General features: G+C 43.4%; 1 protein-coding gene across 6 annotated transcripts in view; it reads right to left on the reverse strand.

Moving 5' to 3' along the window:
• The window catches only part of LOC106612835 (septin-4), an 83,615-nt gene that overhangs the window by 7,379 nt on the left and 53,307 nt on the right, over positions 1-22,929 (reverse strand). For 2 of the 6 annotated variants that reach the window (XM_014214399.2, XM_014214402.2), the window contains 3 exons: positions 1,062-1,245; positions 843-966; positions 317-451 (listed from right to left, as the gene is read on the reverse strand). In XM_014214399.2, coding sequence (XP_014069874.1) covers positions 317-451; positions 843-966; positions 1,062-1,245 — 443 coding nt within the window. Of the gene's footprint in view, positions 1-316; positions 452-842; positions 967-1,061; positions 1,246-1,680; positions 2,038-6,056; positions 7,539-16,222; positions 16,377-22,929 lie in introns of those variants that run through there. The other 4 variants (XM_014214396.2, XM_014214394.2, XM_014214400.2 and 1 more) reach the window with 4 other exon arrangements.

Below are 22,929 nucleotides of genomic sequence, written 5' to 3' on the forward strand. Positions count from 1 at the left end.
AGTTTAGTACTGCAGCATCTGCCCCTCAAATTGGATAGAACGTTTAGCACTGCACCAGATGCAGATTTCCCTGGAGGCAGCAGAGCAGAGTGGTTCTAGAATCCACGGAAACCCAATGCATTTAGAATGCATGGAACATGGTGCAAACCAACATGGTGCATAGTGGAAACCCTCTCGGTGGTACTCAAGGAAGGAAGGTAGAAGGGGAAAGGAAACAATTCTAAGAGTATTGAGACACAACCAATATGTCTAGCTCAATAGAAGGACTCCATTTAAAGAGTATTGAGACAGAGACAACATGTCGTAGCTGACGCACCCGTGTCCGAAGGGAGAGATGAAGTAGAGGCAGCAGTGGACTCTGTTATCTTGGATGTTCTTCCTGTTCAGTCCACTCTCGTCCCTGAAGTACTGCTCAAACTGCTGGTCGATGTAGTCCGCCACTGACTTCCAGCTAGGGCGGTGGGGGAGACAGAGACACACCAGCACTGAGGCAATACTGCAGATACAGCCACCCTACAACTAACCATACCAACCCTAACCCACTGACTTCCAGCTAGGGCAGAGACATCAGCACTGAGGCAATGCAGACAGTCATTCCCCTAACGTATACTGAGCTATACTGCAACTGTACCTCAAACTGCTTCATGCAACAATACAAAGCCTAATTGCAATAAAAGTTTGACGACTGTATTGAAGACTGCCGCGTATATCCAAAGGTTAAGATCAACTCAATACCTCGAACTTACTCAGCTCTGCCTTAGGATCATAATAGGAGTTGAGTTGTTTCGTGTTTTCCTGACACCAAAGAAGAGTCCTATGAAGGAAGGATGTTTGACATATACCATTCAGTGTTATTGACAGCGTCTCCAAAGCCAGGTGTGTCTACAATGGTGAGCTTCAGCTTGACGCCCTTCTCCTCAATGTCCACTGTGTGTTTAGTGATCTCCACTGTCTGAGTGATCCGCTCTGGGGTTAAAACACACAAGTCCTCAGCAGCTGGCCATTTATATCATTCATTCATTTATTCAGAAGAAGATGAGACACCTAAATGGCTACCTTACCCTCAGCGTTGAGTAGCTTCCTGTCCTTGTAGAGGTCTGTGAGGAAGAGGCTGTTGACCAGGGTGGACTTGCCCAGACCAGACTCCCCTGCTACCATCAGGGTGAAGTCAAAGCCCTTCTTGACAGACTTACGGTGCACCTGGTTTGGCAGCGTTGCAAAGCCCACATAGTCCTTGTCTTGGTCCTGTGAAAGCAAGAGAAACACAGACGCCTATTTAAACACATCGCTCAATTCTGGTGGCGGCACATTTGCGAGTTACAGTAATCATTCTCAATAAAAAGGTAACTCCTACCACACATAAATACATGTCTTCAAACCCAAAGCCATTTCAACAGATGTAGGGTATTGAATGAAGCCATTGTCAACACACCAGAACACACTACCATCTTTGACCAACATCAGTTTCAAAGCGAAAGCCACAAACTGAGTAATCTGCCAGACACACAACCAAAGTTTCCAAGTAAACATCACTGGAAATGGCCTGAACCTGCTGCTAGTGCTCCTTTGCGGCTAAAGCACAGCCTCTTTGGACTGGACAGGTGATAACCCAACCCACATTTCCCATAGTGTTGCCTCTGGTCTCTACACCCGAAACGGTCCCCCTGGCCTGAAGTTTACCTCTGGAAAGTCGTAGGGGTCAAAGCGTCCCCAGGGGCTCTTGGGCCTGGTGGGACTGAGGGGAGACTGCATGTCATAGTGATCCACCATTCCACATCCACCCAACTGCAGCCTCCCTACGCCCTGGTTGTCTGACTGGGCCCTGCCACCCGCCGTGGGGGGCCGCAAAAAGGTGGGCGTCCCGGGGGTGTCGCCACCCTCCGCCTCCCTGTCCACCGGGTGGGAGTGCTCATGGTCCGGGCTGTGCTCATAGCCACCCAGAGGCGGGTGAGGGTGGTCCCCGCTGTGGTAGGGGTCTTGTTGCATGATGTTCTCCAACTCAGAGTCTTCAGAATCGTCCTTGGAATGGCTTGAGTGCTAAGGGGGAGGGGGCCAGGGAGCGGTGCGGGTGGGAGGGAGAGGTGATGCAGAGAAGAATGGATGGTGGGGAGTAAAGGTTGGAGCAGGAGGAAGGGTTAATATAGATCGGAAGGAAAACAAGGCGCGAAGGTAACAGGGGCAACATAAGGATCAACAGGAAAAAAGAAGAATGGAGAGTGGTTATAGACACTGAATGTTTTAGTGGAGAGAAACCTAAGAAATCATTAAGTGCAAGGTAGGCTTAGTTCTCTAGGGTTTAGAGAAGGTTTACACTAAGAGACTGCGAGGAAAGAAGATATCGACTGACTGAGTCACTAGAGAGACCACCAGAGAAGCTACAAGGTTAACAACGTAAGAGGGGAGGGTAAATATTTGTGCTGATGGGAGGAATGCCGAGGAAGAAGAGATCCCTGATGCCCATCAAACTGATAACAAGCACACCCTCCGATTCTGACGCGAGAGAACACACTCACTCTGTCCAATACAATATAGAGCGCCAAAAATAGAACCTACAGTGTCCTCTGCTCGAGTAGATAACTCATCATTTGAGTATTAGTATTTTATTAGATCCCCATTAGCTGTTGCTGAAGCAGCAGCAGCAGCTACTTCTCCTGGGGTCCAAACAAAACATGACATAATATAGAACATTAATAGACAAGAACAGCTCAAGGACAGAACGACATTGACCTTCCTGAACTTGTAGGAAATGGGAGGATACATCTAGTTTAAAGTGTAGTGCCGTGGCAGCTGGCTGTAAAGATTCTCCCTGCTCAGCAGCTTCAGCCTTGGTATGGTAGACTCTTGAGTCTGGGTGGCACCCTATTCTCTATGTGCCCTGGTCAAAAGTAGTGCACTACATAGGGAATAGGCTGCAATTTGGGACATCACAATTCAAGAGAAGGTACAGTACTGTAGCCACGTGGATGATAAAGAGTGTAGGCAACTGTTTAACAGGTTACACAACAAAATATGATTTGATTGAGTAGAGCTAAAGGAAATTAACCTCTAAATGACTAATGAACCCTCTTAATTACTAGATGACTGCTCAAATGAATTGCTGTGGTATATGGTGTCATACAGCTTCAAACGCAAACAGTCATGAACACGCACCTTCTTATGACATCAACAAGGACTCAAACATGACATCATCTATTCATATGGGTGTGTCACTCAACACATACCGGTAGACAGAGGAAACCTGATAAAAACCTATTGGTGTGAAACATGTCACCTCAAATGTCATTTACACAATGACTGATCAATTTGTGGTGATCAGTAACAGCACTCATTTTCAAATCTACCTAAACCTGTCAATCATAACTACATGTTATTTTATTCCCATCTCTGCCTTTTCCCAAACCACAAGAGTAAACCATCTACCTTACCTGATGACAATACCTACAATTCATGACACCAACAAAGGCAGAGCCTCTGTGTGTAGTTGAAACTGTAAAGGGATATCCCTTCCTGGAGTTCTCAGACTAGAGACTAGTGTTCCATCCCAAATGGCACCCTATTCCCTATGGGCCCTGGTCAAATGCAGTACACTGTATAAAGAATAGGATGCCATTTGAGATGCAGATTGGTGCTCATGTCCTTAGGGCTGATGCTCAAGTTACCTCAGCCATGCATGCCCTTCCTGACCCAGTTTGTGTAAAGAATCCCCAGCCTGCGCCACTATAAATATTACAGTGTATTGAGAAGGCTAAGAGGCTATTTTACATTTACAGTGCAGTCTGGAAGTATTCAGACCCCTTGACTTTTGCACATTTTGTTACATTACAGCCTTATTCTAATAGATTTTTTCAGTCTACACAGAATACCCCACAATGACAAAGCAAAAACTGTTTTTTAGAAATGTAAAATAAATAAAAAACTTCAATATGACATTTGCATAAGTATTCAGACCCTTTACTCAGTACTTTGTTGAAGCACCTTTGGCAGCGATTACAGCCTCAAGTCTTCTTGGGTATGATGCTACAAGCTTGGCACACCTGGATTTGGGGAGTTTCTCCCATTCTTCTCTGCAGATCCTTTCAAGCTCAGTAGGGTTGGATGGAGCGCATCGCCACACAGCTATTTTCAGGTCTCCAGAGATGTTCAATCAGGTTCATGTCTGGGATCTGGCTGGGCCACTCAAGGACATTGAGACTTGTCCCGAAGCCACTCCTGCGTTGTATTGGCTGTGTGTTTAGGGTCATTGTCCTGTTGGAAGGTGAAACTTCGCCCCAGTCTGAGGTCCTGAGAGCTCTGAAGCAGGTTTTCATCAAGGATCTCTCTGTACTTTCTCTGTTCATCTGTCCCTTGATCCTGACTAGTCTCCCAGTCCCTGCTGCTGAAAAACATCCCCACAGCATGATGCTGCCACCTCCATTCTTCACTGTAGGGATGGTACCAGGTTTCCTCCAGACGTGACGTTTGGCATTCAGGCCAAAGAGTTCAATCTTGGTTTCATCAGACCAGAGAATCTTGTTTCTCATGGTCAGAGTCGTTTAGGTGCCTTTTGGCAAACTCCAAGCTGGCTGTCATGTGCCTTTTACTGAGGAGTGGCTTCGGTCTGGCCAACCTACCATGAAGGCCTGATTGGTGGAGTGCTGCAGAGATGGTTGTCCTTCTGGAAGTTTCTCCCATCTCCACAGGGGAACTCTTGAGCTCTGTCAGAGTGACCATTGGTTTCTTGTTCACCTCTGTGACTAAGGCCCTTCTCCCTCGATTGCTCAGTATGGCCAGACGGCCATCTGTAGGAAGAGTCTTGGTGGTTCCAAACATCTTCCATTTAACAATTATTGAGGCCACTGTGTACTTGGGAGCTACAATACTGCAGATATGTTTTGGTACCCTTCCCCAGATCTGTGCCTCGACACAATCCTGTCTCGGAGCTCTATGGACAATTCCTTTGACCTCATGGCTTGGTTTTTACTCTGACATGCACTGTCAACGATGGGACCTTAGATAGATGTGTGCCTTTCCAAATCATGTCCAATCAATTTAACTTACCACAGGGGGACTCCAATCAAGTTGTAGAAACATCTCAAGGATGATCAATGGAAACAGGATGCACCTGAGCTCAATTTTGAGTCTCATAGCAAAGGGTCTGAATACTTACATAAATAAGGCATCTGTTTTTCATTTTTAATACATTTGCCAAAACATGTTTTCGTTTTGTCATTATGGGGTATTGTGTGTAGATTGATGAGGGGGAAAAAATTACTTAATACATTTTAGAATAAGGCTGTAACGTAGCAAAATGTGAAAAAAGGGAAGGGGTCTGAATACTTTCCGACTGTACATTTTAGTAATTTAGCAGACGCTCTAATCCAGAGTGACTTTGATTGCTATGGTTCCCCTAGAGCTGAGTAAATTGGAGTTATCGGCCCATATCTCTGCTCAATAGTGATGTTAAGTTTTGAGAGCTAATCTAGAGCGGACACAGTCATGATGATACATTGGTGTTCTTCCAAGTTTAAGCTCCTGTGAACAGACACACAGCCTATTGGGCCTCCTTTCTTTGGACCAATAGTAAACAACTTTTTTGCACAAATAACTGGTTCAAACAGGAACTAGTAAACTACAAAGGGAGTCTAAAGCATGTGGACAATTAAAATTAAAATGTTCAAGTATATTGTTGCCAGTCCTTGGTATGTATGAATCTTAGATTGTCCTTCCACATGGTTCTCAGGATAATAGGAGATTATCCCTGCATGCCGACAGAGGGATGATTGTGGTACATATGGAGCGCAGCAGTATGAAACCTCCTGCCACAACATCCCTGTGTTGTGTGTGACAACAGGGGATTGGGTTTAAAGGGGGGGGGGTTCACAGAGACCAATAGAAATATGGAAAATACTTAAAACTATTTGAGGTGCACTTGCTTTAGCTTGGAATTTGGAACATTTTGGACTATTCCATTTGTTCCATTCACTGGTGTCAGTCCAACTAAATCAAGCACAGCAGCTCAAATATCTGGAAAGTATTTGACATAATCTTTGACCCAGACCTTGTCTGGTCACTGGTACCTGTTCGGGCTCATGGTGGTGGTCCCTGGTGTGGCCAGGGGATGGCGGGGCGGAGTCCAGGTCATCCGATGATGAGTGAGCCTCATGGTCACTGTCCTCCATTGCTACTGGGGCTACAGTGCACTCTGCAATCTCCAACCAGGAAGGAACATGCATTTGGAGTGGAAAGGGGCGAGGCAAGGAGCAGGGCCAACAGGGAAGTAAGAATTGGAAGGACCAATCAGAACAAGGAATGGGGAATGGTGATGGAGTGGAAGGGTAGGTTGGCATGACAACAGGATAGCGTTGCGTGATGGCGTTTTGTGTAGAACGGACCAGTACAAAAGGGTTGAAAGAAAAACAAAACAAATCATGAAATGATTAAATAACTCAAATTAAAATAACAATGAGTGAGTAGTCTGGATCCAGCCATAGGAAATGACATGGCTGTTGGATGCCAGAGTAAGCAACATGGCTGTCCACTGCTCGCCCACCGGGTGATTGAGTTGTATTCAGAGTGGTGCGTGGAAAGAATTGTTTCAGCAATGTCCAGAAATAATGTTGGTGTGTGCAGGGATCTATTCCATCTGGCCATTCCACTCACAGCCTAATGTTGTTTATTTGTCCAGCTGCACTTAGTTTAACTGATTCTGATATCTTCCCATTCAGAGGGGAGTCTAACAATGCACTGTTACTGAAGCAGATGAAATGAACTGATCTGGCTGCCGTTGCATCGTGTAGAGAGTTGAAATGTCATCACGGAAAATAAAAACAAAAAGGACACACCTACTAACACTCAGAGTTCAGAGCAAGGCCTTGCAAGGTTCTTCAAGTTTCTATCAGTGTTCTCCCAAAAAGGAATTCCAAGTCATCCCAACAAGGTTTTTGATGTCATCCTCACAGTTTTAATTAAACAGGGATTGGGATTAGGAGATAAGGGGCAGAGAGGACAAGTTAATTGTTTCTCAGATTAGTGGACCACTGACCCGTTTTCCTCCGGTCTGCTTTGCTCTGACCAAACCACACGATGGATCAATGTCCAATCTACTGCCTAACATGGACGACCCACCGTGTGATCCAAATAGCAGCGTCCCTGGTCAACAATAACCAACACTGAACTCTGGAACGTCTCTGCTCCACCATTTAAAAACTTGAAGAACAAGTCTGCCCCTCACTTGAACTGCAGAGAATCCACCACTTGGAAGCAAGTAGATTGATAATATCTAAAGAAAATGCAGTCTTTGTAATCAATCATTAAACAACAATCCAAACTTGTACACCAACTAGACTCGATTTTAAAAAAAGACCTCACCAGACTGAATAAAAAAAAATTTAAAAAATCCTCTTCAGGACAATAAGTCACCAATTCTCCTGCAGTCCCTCACCTGTGGTACCCTGTATGAGATGTAACAGCCTGGCTCTCTTGCCTGCTCTCAAGCAGCTCTTCATGCCCTCACCGGGAGCCAGTCTGGAGAGTGGCAAGCATCCCCTGCCTATATATCCTTTTGAACCAGGACACTGTGTCCTTCAGCCCCATCGAGCTGCCTGGCTGCCCCACCGCCCCGGGGCTCCTAGTCCGATCCGCCACACAGACATGAAATCCATCCACGGCCCACGCACCCATCACGGTTCACAAGGTCGGGCTGTCCAACACATACCATGCCAATAACACCAACTCACTTGAACTTTTAAGGCCACTCATCTTTGTACTACATAGATTTTCCAATAAGATCCCACTTTGGCTGTCAGGCACTGGAGTGTGTGATTATCTTAAGCATTAAAGTCTTAGGAGACCGCAGCCACAGCTGAAACGGATTTAAGGGATGACGATTAAGGAATTTCACTGTAGATGTATGGAACCCTCCTTACTTTATCGGCCTGCATGGCTGCCTGCCTTGCTGCCTAAAAACACTGATGTCTCATGAGGTCTTCATTCAACAGTTTGACATAAATTTAGAAGAAAAGAGACAGAATCTCAAGGGAGAGAGAAAACAAGAGTGAGAGGAGAGAGATAACTAGAGAGATAAAGAGAGCAAGAGGAGGAATCTCAGATGATAGTGAATAGAAATGGAGCCTTAACACAGACAGCAGAACAATAGTGGAAGTGACGATCAGGCAGCAGAGTTGGACTGATGACATCACCCAGTCAGCCTGGGCAGCACGTCCATCAGGGCTACTTGGAATGCCTGGCACTGAGCCCCCCCCCCTCTTCTTGCATTGCTGCAGGATGAGGATGGAGGGCAAACATGATATTTTATTTTCTTTCCATCTCCTCTATGTGAATGTACAGCTCCATCTAGAGAGGTTGGGAAGCATCAGTCACACATGCATGCTTTCCCTCTGAGCCTTCATCTCCCTTCTCTCTACACTGTGGGTACTTGTTCACTTGCCTTCATGGGAGACACACATACACTAATGACTTTAGAGTTATGCATTGAACTGCTGCAACCCCCCAAAGCCAAATATAATACTAGGCCTATTAGTCAACTGTGTTTAGAATAAATCCATCCATTAATCTCATGTACAGTGCTTAGCAGGGAAAATACGTTGGACATTTCTCATGTGACTTTCCCAGACCTGCCAACCCTGTCCAACTTTTTAGAGTACCAGACGGCTCATGTTCTTAGACAAACATTATGGATCACACCTGGTTCAGTCCTCTGAAAAACAGAAATAAAAGATTCATACTGATAAGAATATATCAAATAAATGTATGTTTTGTGGAATTAGCAGATTGTCTATGTTTATTCCATTACATGTACAGTGTAGAATTGAGATAATTATCTGTAACGTTTTTGTTAGCACATGCCCCCAAGTTTAGTCTCTGAAGTAGTGGAACGCTTGTCACCTCTCAAACAGGGCCAATCACTAGGGCCAGCTCACAAGTATTGGCGTTTTAGACACGGTTCCTAATCAACACTAAAAGCTAAATTATTTTGAAAACATAAAAATAAAAACAAATGACTGCATCGACACTGCCCGCAAACTGGCTACACAAAGCTTAAGCAGGCTACCGCGAAGGGAATCTGAACGCTGTAAAACGTGCCTATTGTATTTCTTTGCCTCTATAGCTAATACCGGCCACTCATTCATTCTTCATCGCGCAGTCTTCTAAACTCCCGCCTCCATGTAATGCCAAGATGTTTATATTTACTTTTGATTATACTTTTGTAATGCTTTAATGACGTGGATCATAATTACAGTCTATCAGGTTGCATGATCCTCGTAATGTTACCAGTGGCGGTTCTAGAGCATTTCAACTGGGGGGCCCAAGCTGGGGCCAGTTGTACTGTTAGAGGGGCATTAGCAGGCAAAAGACCATGTTCATAATCATTAGTGTTCCGCGTTGCCACTGTCTAATAACAGATGTAAAAAAAGAACGATAGCAAAAATTTGTTATGTAAAAATGATTTCATAGTCCACATTTAGGGGGGCCACAAGGGGGTCCAAAATTGTTGTCACAGGGGCACTGCCCCCCAGAACCGCCCCTGAATGTTACGTGGAAAATACAACGCAGAATTAAATGTATATTACATTTGCACAAATGCGACCAGTAATTTATCGTATTCGCCTTTCATTTCTATCACTAGCAAATGGCACTTTGAAACCCATTGAATGTCCATTTTACGTTCACTAACGTTAGCATGAAACAATTGTGTGTTGTGGAAAGGTAAACACTAGAGTTGAAAAGGGATTTGTCCATGTGTTTACGTACAGCTGACAGTCGGCAAACTCAGCATCACAACAAACAAGAGCAGGGGCAGACACGGGGTAGCTACGTCGAATAATGTATTAATCTCCATGTCCTTTGACACAAACTCCGTACATGTCTGTGTGTTGCAGCTCGAGAAGAGAGATGTTAGATTTACTCAGGGAATTTATTTGTTATTAAAATGTAAACCATTTTTTTATTTTAAAATAAATAAAAATCAGGCCCTATTCATTTCTGCGTACTTTTTAAAACATTTTATCTACCACCATATTTGACAGAAGGTCCCACATCTAGCCATCACTGGTTGTAATTCCGTGTCCACAAGATGGCAGCAGTGTATGTACAAAGTTTCAGAGGATAACTATGTATGAGAAAATTACATGACATTTAGTGTGAAGTCACCCAGGTACATTTGGGCAAATCGTGAAGGACACATTTACATTCACATGAACTTTTTCTGCAAGAATATAGTCAAATCTGTATACTTAGACTTTGATTTAGCTTTTCCAGTATTAGTAGCCATATTATAAGTTCAATATTTGCAAAACACCCAGTTTTCATAACTCTCCATATTCTTATTTTTGTCCAAAAGCAAAAGGCTTGCTGTCGCACAAGGTTAGCAGCTACATTTTGCGACAGATACGGGGTTTCCGGATACTCCAGTGAAGCCCAGCTCATTGGCTATCTAGCTAGCTTTGTGTGACCCTGATGGTGCTTATTTGACAAAGTTAGTCGATCAAGTGAAGACCACCCATGTCGTCGGCGTGCCATGAAGGCATCGCTTTCTGACCAAATTTGGTGTCAGATGGGATATACTACACCCCTAATGATATAGTGAAGTCTGGTTACGTTCTAGGATCTCTGAGGAATAAATATGAACGTGATTTGACTGGTTGAAACAACGTTTAGGGTTAGATTTTCACAGATTCCTTTCTTTGCAAATTTGAACGAGTGGAAATACAAAATCGATCAAGCATGCTATATGGACCTTTTTAGGATATGAAAAATGATTTTATTTAACAAAACGACACTTCATGTTATCTCTGGGACCCTTGGGATGATAAATCAGAGCAAGATTTCAGAATGTAAGTACACATTTCAACTTCAGAGGGGAATTTATCAAACCTATCACGGTGAAAAAAAGTGTTTTGTTGTTAGGAGCTCTCAAACAATAGCATGGCATTTTTTTCGCAGTAATAGCTACTGTAAATTGGACAGTGCAGTTATATTAACGAGAATTTAAGCTTTCAGCCGATATAAGACACTTATATGTACCGATATTTGTATCTCTAAAATCTGTGATCGTGACACAAGGCGCTGCATGATTTACAACTGTCCCGTTGACGGGACACCTATTTAACTCAGATCTCGTACATGGACAAAGAATTGCGTAGTTGGTACGCAAAATGCGTGCATGTTGGCAGGTCTGCTTTCCTTTAGATCCCTTTGATGTGCTTATCATTGGTTCAACATAATAACAACCTCAATTCCTTAAAAAAAGAAAGGAAGAGTTGACTACATACAGTGAGAGAGAATCAGTCAAACTGAATTAAATCACAACTAATAAGAATAGACAAACAGGTTGTGATAATGTAAATGATAGTCACATTGACAACATTTGTCTTAGTAAATTAAGTCATAACTGTACAGTTTACATCTTAATTTAACTTCTTATTCCATTTAGTCACACTATTCCTTTGAGAAAATTCCAAAGGAGAAATCTAAAGCACACAGTCAAACAAATTAGGCTATATATCTGAATGGTCTCTTGACGTATAACTGAAACACCCCAGTCACCCAACAGGGCTGCAGCGGAGCATCTGAGCTGCTGAGCTCAACATAGTTCCAGAGGCTGATACACCAATAAGCTTACAAAAACACATGATCGGCTAGCTAGAAAACACCAGCCTATGGTTGAGCTGAGCCAGACCGACACCAGAAACCACACCAGAAAACCACACACACCACAGTCCTACTGCATGTCCCACCTATATCACATCTGATGAACAAATCAGTAGCATTCATGGAAATGTCTCTATCATATTGTAGAACTTGTATATTCCTAGACTAACATAATAATATACAGTGCATTCGGAAAGTATTTAGACGCTTTGAATTTTCCACCTTTTGTTACGTTATCAATAACATACTGGTAAGACACGTTTCCCATTTATTCAGCTGAATACTTCATCTAATTAACTTAAGTGCCATGCTCAAAGGCTCACAGCAGTGGGACCCACCTGGGACCTGATCCAGTTAATATCCGCAACAGGCAACACTACTGCCTCTCACCGCAATTACTAGTAGAAATCATTATTCTGTAGTACGAATCATTTTCACCCGATTAGTGTAGGTTGAATTTTTTTCCACAGTAAACCAATACAGTGACTCCTCCAGTAAGATTAACCTGGTGGTCTCATATGCAGTTAGTGCATACCAACCACATGAAACTAGAAAGTTGCTGGTTCAAGTCCAAGGTACTGCTGCGGTGGCCAGCCCCTTGAGCAATAACTAAGGCACTTAACTGGAAAATACTTCTACAGATCTTGTGGAACATTCATAAGCTGCAGTCAGAAACTGAAAACGTGCATCAGCTGTTGATGATTTGTATGAACGTTTGTGATCTTATCTTAAAACTTTAATTCCACAGATTTTACAGAGCAGTCAGTCCAACACAACAAAAAGCTTTCTCTGCTCTGAAGAAAAATGTGATGGGTAAAAATCTCTACAGTACAGAAGAATCTCTACAGGACCAATCATTCCCTAAACCTCAACTAAATGCTGTAATAAATAATGTGGAGGAGACTAAACTGCTTGGAGTAACCCTGGATTGTAAACAGTCATGGTCAAAACATGTTGATACAACAGTAGCTAAGATGGGGAGAAGTCTGTCCATAATAAACGCTGCTCTGCCTTCTTAACACTATCAACAAGACAGGTCCTACAGGCCCTAGTTTTGTCGAACCTGGACTACTGTTCAGTCGTGGGGTCAGGTGTCACAAAGGGGGACCTCTGAAAATTTAAATTGGCTCAGAACAGGGCAACACGGCTGGCCCTTAAATTTACATTTTTAGTCATTTAGCAGGCGCTCTTATCCAGAGCGACTTACAGTAGTGAATGCATACATTTCATAATATTATTTTTTATTTTTTTCCCCCCGTACATTTAGAGATAACAATAATATGCATGTAAATCTCTCATGGCTCAAAGTGGAAGAGAGATTGACTTCATCACTACTTGTTTTTGTAAGAAGCGTTAACAAGGTGAATGCACAGAGGTGTCTGTTTAAAATACTAGCACACAGCTCGGACACCCATGCATACCCCACAAGACATGCCACCAAAGTCAAAAACAGACTATTGGAGGAGCACAGTACTACGTAGAGCCATGGCTACATGAAACTCTATTCCACATCGGGTAACTGATGCAAGCAGTAGTATCAGATTTAAAAAAAACAAATACACCTTATGGAACAGCTGGGACTGTGAACACACACACACACACAGAGGAACAGACACATGCTTACACATATACATGATAAGACATGCACACTGGATGTTGTATTGTAGATATGTGGTAGTAGAGTAGTGGCCTGCGGGAAAACAATTAATGTGTTGTGAAAAGTGTTAAGTAATGTCATGAAATATTTTAAATTGTATATAACACTGCCTTAATGTTGCTGGACCCCAGGAAAAACAGCTGCTGCCTTGGCAGTGGGGGATCCTTAATAAATACAAATCGCAGACTTCTCAGCCAGACAATGTACTGTCACAATAACTACATGTGACAACATTGGTGATCTCAAACTTTTCTATCTGTATAGTTCAGGTCAGTAGGAGTAACATGCCATAGTGAAGCCACAATATAACTATTTCACTCTGGTCCGTGGCGGTGCACACAATGCATTCACTCTGCACCCATTTTTGTGGAAGATATTCAATAATCTTTAATGAGTTCTTATAAGCACTTTAGAAATGTCATGTTGTGGGTTACTTCACATGCTTATTGAAGAAGCTAATGTTTACCTTTAGGAGGGGACTTCAACCTACTGTCTGCCCTCAAAGAGACCATTGTCAACATGCCATCAACTAAGTCCAAAAAAAGGGGAAGAAATTATGGGATGTGGGAACGAAGGGGAAACGTTTTTTTTCCTGACTGACGGAGTAAAAGGTTGATGGTTGGTTAGACTATATAATACAGTCTCAGAGAAACAATGAAAGGATATGAAACCAAATTCAACAGAACAGTAGTTGTGGTTGGCAACAGTACCCTGCTTTGTTACTGTTGGAGCGAGGTAGAGGGTTTAACTGCCACTACTGTTGCACTCAGAGGACCAGGCAGCTTAGTGCTTTCCATAGGACATGGAGTGTGTGTGTGGCAGGTTGACGATTATTGTCACGAGTCTTTTCCTGGAGGCAGAACTGAGCAATTTCCACTTAGATAGGCCAGCTGCAATGTTAAAATGTGCTATATTGTACAAATTAAAAGGTTAGGAGTGTGTTTGGATATGATGACTTTGTGGCTGTGTCAGCACCACTCTGCAGAGCTGCCTCCAGAACAAGATTAATGACAGAAAACACCAACCTGCGCGTGTGTGCGTAGACATGGGAAATGCAATCACAAGCCCCAGAGAGCCATAAAGAAACTGTACAGCATGTTGTTATTGACCTCATGTGATGAAAGCACATTTCTACTACAGGCAATTCAAAAAAAAAAAAAAATCAGCACACTTATTTCTATCTAGTAAAACTACAGTATAGTAATTATGGTGCTATCGTTCAATGTCCGGTTGTGAAAATGACTTTATTAAGCGTGAGTATAGTCAGACTATGCATTTAATTCTGAATGTTAATTTCCCCCTCCTGGAGGAAATGCTTTATTTTACAGCATCTTAAGTGAAATGAGAGGTTAACACCCCTGTGAAATACAAACTATTTTACTGGATGTTCTGTAGACTAGATGGGAAATGCGCCATTGGCCACCAAAGTCCTGCGAGTCTGGTGTGACACATTCATACATACAGTAGACTCAGAACATCCAAAGAACATTAAATATAATTCATTCTAGTTCTGTGGAAATCACCTATAAACACTCATTTTGGAACTTAGGCTATTACCTCAATCTCATTTATGAGCGAATTCCCTTTAACATGTCTGCACATTGTGGAGTGTTTGGTTTAATGTTTGAGTAGAACACCAGTGAGGTTCACCCTTGTGGCTTACCCGGGTGCAGGTGGTGATGCAGTGAACATATGTGATCTGCTCTGTGTGAATGCTGTGATTGTTTAGATCAGTACAGCAGGGCTCTGTGTGTCTGAGTGAGACCGTGCTATAAAAGAGACAGAATGGAGAGCGAGATGGTTGGGGGGGGGGGTTGCCAATACAGACACACACAGCTCTGCCAGAACAGCCCAAGGGAAGTCAGGTGCTCATCTTACATACAGAGGTGGTCATGGAGTGTATGAAGTACTTTCTAAATGTAATCCGTTACAGTTGCTAGTTACCGGTCCAAAATTGCAATCAGTAATGTAACTTTCAGCTTGCCCAAACTCAGTAACGTAAACTGATTTCTTTTGGATCACTTTTCCCTTAAGGAGGCATTAGAAGAAGACAAACAATCCATCAAATGCATTTGGTGTCATCATAGTGGTATCTGACTTGTGGAACAAACTTAAACTTGCGCCTTTTTTGAAAATGCAGAATTGAATGGGTTGTGTCAATGTATATTCTCACAAACATCCTTTCTGATTTTTTATAAATCCAAGAAGGCATTAATTCGTTTTTAAAAAGTATCTGTAATGTGATTACAATATTTCTGCTGGTAACGTAACCATTCGTTTTTTTTGTAATCAGATTACATATAATCAGTTACACCCCAACCCTGGAATATATTACAGCACATCTACAGTAGACTGGTGCTATAAGACTTGAGCAAAATGCCATTAAACTGACACTATCAGACAGGAAGAGAGCCCCAGTCAATAACATCTGCACTGCCGCAGCAGCAGGTAGGCTAACTCTCCAAAACCAATACTCACGCACAGTGCATTCAGCTGTTGTTACATTAATCAATATAGACATCTTAACATCCCTATGAAAGACTGGTGCCTCCCCTCTCACAACAGGCAACCAGCACCCAGCTGCAGTGGTGCCAGAACACAAGGCAACAACAACCAACACGTGTTTAAAGTCATGGGAAGCCATGCACATCATACCAAGCACTTCACAGTATAAAGCTGGGTTGAGAAGAAGAATGTCAAGCCTAATGCAGAATTATGCTCACACAGAACACACCGACTGATATTTATACCAAACAGACTGAAAGCAACTTGTAGTGTTGTGTTGCAGACTGATATAGTGGTAAACCTCAACCATACGCTCAGGGGAGAAGCTGGCAAAGACAAATATAGTTTCATTACCACTATAGTGGAGGAGTAAACAATACAGACCATTACCACACACACACACACACATACCTCAGAGTCGCTGTTTGTTTCAGAGTTTGCTGCCATTTTCTCCTTTGGGACCCCAATGACATGAAAATAAAAGCCCCCAATAAGAAGACAGAACCCAAATCAAAAGAGAGATCAGAGGAGACAGTAAACAGGCCTTGAAAAGCTCCTCAGTCCTACTGTCACTTCACCTCTCACAGAATACACCTCAGTACATAAACACACCCATTTTTCCTACCCTCGTCCAATCAATTGATATCAAATCTACATAACCAGACCCCTTGCTACAGACTTCAGGGCTCTGTTTTGCATGCCCCTTGGCTCATTGCCAACCACTCTGTGTGGTGTATATTTGAATAATCCCACCCCATTCTCAGTTCTGACCACTGTGTGCAGCCCATGTATATTAGATGCAGATGTAGCAGTAGCGCTGTTCTGTCACTCCTTCCTTCAGGAGAGATGCTGCACTGTTGGAAGCTTTACATCTGCCCTGTCGCCTTTTAAACAAGCCCCTGCTGTCCTCATTCTGCACAGCCACAGCTGTGCTCCACAATGCACACACAGATGTTGTGCTTGTGCAAAATGCATGCGCATCCACACACACACACACACACACACACACACACACGTTTGTGTCACTAATGGTCAAACAGTCAGGAAGAAAGAGTTTAATTTAAGCACAACTCATCACTTAGTACTCATACAGGCTACAGGCACCCCAGACTCTAGCACCGCTCACTGCCCCCATCCAACCCCCCTAGCATCTCAGCTGGCAGTACCAGGGCAAGAGGGGTACTGCAGTGGGGCAGAATAGTCTTTCCAGTGTGTGTGTACGTACATGTCACATGCATCTGTGTGGACAGGGCACAAAAGGGATGCACACGCTCAAATACTTTTCAAATGGTAAGATCCAAAAAATACATGTACGCAATGTGGATACAACGCGCGCGCACAGACACACACACACACAGACACACACACACACTTTAGTCAGTCACCGTACTAAGCCATAATATAAAGATTTACCATAATCTTGCTGGGAGGCTACGCATTACTCATTCTTAGGGAATTCGTTTTTTGCGATTACGCTATTCCCTCCCATTTTACAGCAAGGTTTAAAGTCAAATGAATGGGCACAGCAGAAAGACTGAGCCGCATACATTTTCTCAGTCTTTTGTAATGTCTTTGTAAAGGCAGTCCAGGACTGAAGTAAGGAGAAACGTGATTCTCTCAGTTCCAGCAGCATTCAGACAGACGGTCTCATAGGCTTAACCAGAGTCATTGTCCTCAATATGTAGATTAAGAAGCACAACTCCTCTGGGTTTCAGCTAATCTAGGACTACGAGAGCTGGGTTTCAGCTAATCTAGGACTACGAGAGTGAGAGCTGGGTTTCAGCTAATCTAGGACTACGAGAGCGAGAGCTGGGATTCAGCTAATCTAGGACTACGAGAGAGAGAGAGAGAGCTGGGATTCAGCCCATACACATTAATCTTCATTTGACAGATTTGCTGTGAGAGGAATCCACACTGTCAGCCTCTGGGAAGAGAGGCTGTCTGGATTACTGTAGACCACTATCAGATCCAGATCCCAACCTATAGGATCATCACTGTCAGCGACCAACATATAGACAGTGTAATGAATACTGTAAGCAGTAGACAGTATCCTCTTATACAGACCATACAGTATGGTAAAACCCCACTAAGATCCTGTAAAGCTGTGAGAAATGTGCAGGGCTGGCTGGAGGGTGAGAGGGGGACATTTCCATTTCCACGCAGACTGGAGTGCCATGCCCACTTCCCTGTGGTGTCAATACTACTTCCTGTAGTATTGAAAGTCTGTTGAGTCCAGGTCCTGTATTCACCAAGCGTCTTAAGAGTGCTGATCCAAGTCTGCCCTCTTATTCATTATGATTTAACAGGCTGAATTGATCCTAGAACAGCACTCATACTCTAAGACACTTTGTAAATATGGGCCCTGGTCCTCTCTAATACTCTCATCAGGGACTGATAATCAGGATTGTCTGAAGGAGCTGACAGCATGCCCCAAGAGATGGGACACACACACACACACACACACACAAACTGCTGTCTTTGGAGACTCTACCGGATCATATTCCCAAACATAATTAAAATGCCTGGCTTCTCCCAGTTTACATTGTAGGGTCATCCGGCACGGGGCCAGAGGGGCCGGAATGGCATACCTGATGATGAAACTACTATTCACTGACAGACAGGATACAAGCTATTGGAACTCCCAAGTCCCAAAATGGCCTCTGCCTCTCTGTGACAAGAACAGTCTTATTTCCTAATTGGAATAGTATAGAAAAAAGTCAGATGTAAATCAGATGCACTTAGATCAGATACAAATGTGAGTCATTTACTGTGTAAACCTTTGGTCAACAGACCTTCATCAAATGGAAGACAAATGAGACAGGAAAACACATGGTTGCTCAAACTGTGCTCCTGTGTCTGAGGCACGTAGCACTGTAGACACTAGGTCCTCAGACTCCCCTGGGTACAACACTGACACCAGAGTGAGCTGGCAGAGAGCTGGCGCCATCTAGTGCCCTCCACATGAAACAGCTTGTCAAACACACAGACATGCCGTACACACACACACGAAAATGACGACAACCCCACGTCATAAAACAACACCTGATAACAATGACAAATGCCAATGGCTATTATAAATAGCAGAGCATTGCATCACACTAGTGGGACAATAATTGTAATGCACACAGCGATCTAACTGAACACACAGAAATGCTACTGCCCTGTAGACAAGGACAACTAGCACCCCAAGTATGGTTCAGTCATGTGATGTGTGTGAGACAGAGTCTCTCTCTAGGGGTAGGGCAGCAGTCAATGCAACCTGGCTCTTATGAAGCCAGGGTAGGCTATGCCGAATAGGCTCAAAGGCACTGCTATTCTCCACTGAGGTTAATTCAGGACAGGTAAAACATTATGAGAACAGAGTTTTCACAATAGAGACCAAAATGCCTTATCAGCTTTCTCAGATCAACTAAAATCATTAAAAACACATTGATCACAAGAAGATGGAATGTTGAAGAATCTAACAGCTCTCACCGAACTTCCACATCACCAGTTATCAACCGCCTCTGCACGAACAGCGGCCCACAGCAGCCCACAGCAGCCCACAGCAGCCCACAGCAGCCCTGGCCCCCACATGAGGAGAAGTCCTTAGTGCTGAACCTGCACTTCCTCCTCCATTCAATTGAGGTCCTTTATCTGACCCAGCTAAATGTTCCTGTTGGAACCAGGCTGCACAAGCAGCATTCCTCAACCCTCTTTTGTTTTATCCCCGACAAGCCGGTGTGGAGAAACAATTGGCTCGTGAGGTCGTGGCGAGGAGGTGTTCTGTCAGAGGGCTGAAGAAACGAAAGACAGAGGCCATCAGAGATTAATAGAGGGAGTGAAGGAGAGAGAGACAGATGGAAGGAGAACTATTATCAAATACTTAGTTATGACCCTCAGTATATATTTCGGAGGACCCTCAGTATATATTTCGGAGGAAACACTGAGTGCCAACGGCATATGACCTCATGTCTTTAGATGCGTTTTTCCCCCTCTAATGCACAGTTGGATAGTTCTCTATGAAAGCAATGGCCTTTAGATGGATACAGGCTTCTGGATAGTTCCCACTAGGCAATAACAAAGCACTGCACCACAACCAGTGTGCCTACCCAGTCTCTGCAGTGAGTGTAGAATTGGATGGCACACCTGTGCAGGGTTGGCCAGTGTGGCCCCGGTCATCCATCCATACCTCCTCTGTCCAAAATGGGCTCTCTCTCGCACTCTCTACGACCAGAACTCATGGTGGGCAACACAGATCCAAATGATACCTCTACACGGTAGAACTGGGATTTCCAGCAACTCAAAAGGCTGTAGGGGCTGTTTTTATCTGCTTTATTTTGCTGACGTCTCAAGAAAGAGCTACAACGGAATGAGCAGAGAAAGACACACACACACACACACAAGGTTGATTATAGTTGGTCATTTGAACTGTATTTGTTATCAGGCTTATTTAAAACATATTTTTGGGGTATAAATATATATTTTTGTTGCTGTTTATAGTGTTCTGTGTTCCAGTTACAGAAGCCAAGCTGAACAAAGGTCTGCGTTTCCATTTAGCTATAAATCAATAGCCCTGAATTATCCTCATCCCTATACCTTTGACAGAGACCTGGGGCCTTCCGTCAGACTAGTGCTTTACCATTCACTATACTCTCACCCATTTACCCAAAGCTGAGGAAACCAGAGATTATTATTGCTTTTCAATGACCCCTAGATCACTGTAAAGCTCAAACTGCAGCTGAATAATTACTTTCAATTCCAGACAGAGAACAAAGCACTTTGTTGTAAACCTGCATGGGAAGGTATTGTTGATGTTTATCTAGACTAGCTAGGGCCTGTTAGTACCCAGAAAGTGATGTTAATGTTTATCTAGACTAGCTAGGGCCTGTTAGTGATGTTAATGTTTATCTAGACTAGCTAGGGCCTGTTAGTGATGTTAATGTTTATCTAGACTAGCTAGGGCCTGTTAGTGATGTTGATGTTTATCTAGACTAGCTAGGGTCTGTTAGTGATGTTGATGTTTATCTAGACTAGCTAGGGTCTGTTAGTGATGTTAATGTTTATCTAGACTAGCTAGGGTCTGTTAGTGATGTTGATGTTTATCTAGACTAGCTAGGGCCTGTTAGTGATGTTAATGTTTATCTAGACTAGCTAGGGCCTGTTAGTGATGTTGATGTTTATCTAGACTAGCTAGGGTCTGTTAGTGATGTTGATGTTTATCTAGACTAGCTAGGGTCTGTTAGTGATGTTGATGTTTATCTAGACTAGCTAGGGTCTGTTAGTGATGTTGATGTTTATCTAGACTAGCTAGGGCCTGTTAGTGATGTTGATGTTTATCTAGACTAGCTAGGGTCTGTTAGTGATGTTGATGTTTATCTAGACTAGCTAGGGTCTGTTAGTGATGTTGATCTAGACTAGCTAGGGTCTGTTGTACCCAAACAGTGGAGGAAGAGAAAATATGCAGCCAGACGACAGACACCTGAGACTGCAAATAACCAAGTCAGACAAAACAATGTATGAACATCTGGTTAGTAGCCGGGCTGTGAACGGAGTTTTGCCCTTTGAGAGTGAGGTCAGTGTGTGGAACTGTGGACTATTACTAAACGGTTACAGTGCATTCCAGCCAGCCTGTCTGTCGGTCGTCCTCATTACATGAATATAATACCACCTTGTGTGATCTCAAGCTCCAAAAACGGCCTTATCAAAATGTTGACTTTAAAGAGGGGCCAGGAGTAAATTAGAACTGATGGTTGCCATTGGACACAGTGTTGACATTGTGTGGTGAGCAGATTTAATAAGGGAAGGAGTGATGTCAGCGTCTGGACTGAACTTCCTGTCTTGCTCAGTAGAGGAGGGTCTTGTCTAAATGAAGTGAAGAACAACCGGTATCTAGACATCCCTAACTAACAAAACTATAGTAACACTAGATGGCAACTTTTCTTTTGGCTAAATTGAAAACCAAACCTGTGGTTTTCTACAGGGAGTGAAGGTGAAGTATATTAGTTCCTAAAAGGTTAGATTATTCCTCAATGGGTGACATTAAATGCTTATTAATCTCATAACTGTCATAAGCGAAGGTTGCACCTGGTGACCCTGCATGCTAGTTTTTCTGTCTGAATACGTCATCATATTCGTGGGTCCCCCAACCCCTACAGCTACTAAAGCACTCTTATTAAAAATGCTTTACAGGACCAGTATCCATTTCTGCAGCAATGCAACTCTGCAAAGTACCAGTCATCCTGGCCTATTACACAGCTGCATGGAAAGACGGATGCTCAGCTGTAGCTAGACGTACAGTAGCCTAGTTATGATAGAATACGTCTGGAGAGGGAATCTGCACTCTTGCGTTTCTCTTTTCTGAATGTAGTTCTCTTCCCCAGCGTCCCTCCCTCAGTGTCTCCACTCACCGGTTATCCCATTATGTCACAAGAGAGACCTGAGAGATGAGCCCAGATCAGTCTGCTGAAGGCCCGGGGCCGGGGGGCCTTATTATAACATTGTGATGTGCTTATTACCACTTACTACCAGTTTATTGGCTTTCTCACCTATTAGAAATAGTAAAACAGTTTGGAACGGAAAATGAAAATCAGTGTTGTTATTGGACAAATTCAGGTACTGTAGTACCTCCCGTTTCACTTTGGTTCAAACAGTTATTAAAACTTGATGCGAGTTCTGGTTCTCCAAGAGGAACAGGGGCACCGATAAGAATTGTTGTGTCTTACCGCTGCACATAAAAATTGTTTAGGATTCAGAGCCACACCTTGTCCCTTGACATAGTCGGTCTGTATGGGCCAGTGTGCTCTGTCTCAGTCTCTGTCTCTGCTGTCTCTTCACGTCTTCCAGTGAATCACCACACTGACTATATAGACTACTACCCTCTCTCATTTCCATTTTTACAAGACAGTCAGTCAGCTCTAGAAAGGAGGGAAGGCTTTTAAGAAGGACACTCCAAGGAGACAGGAAGAAAATGCTTATATTAGAATGGAATCCGTGGGATAGTTTTACTCAAGGGTCTAAATCCTTTAGTCTTAATGGATACGATGTAGAACAGGTCCCATATTTGGAGACCAGGGCTTTTCAATGTCGGTCCTGGATGGCCAAAACACTTCCAGTTTTCATCTTCTCCTTCTAATAAG

The sequence above is a fragment of the Salmo salar genome, chromosome ssa09, assembly GCF_905237065.1.
Source record: "Salmo salar chromosome ssa09, Ssal_v3.1, whole genome shotgun sequence".
NCBI lineage: Eukaryota > Metazoa > Chordata > Actinopteri > Salmoniformes > Salmonidae > Salmo > Salmo salar.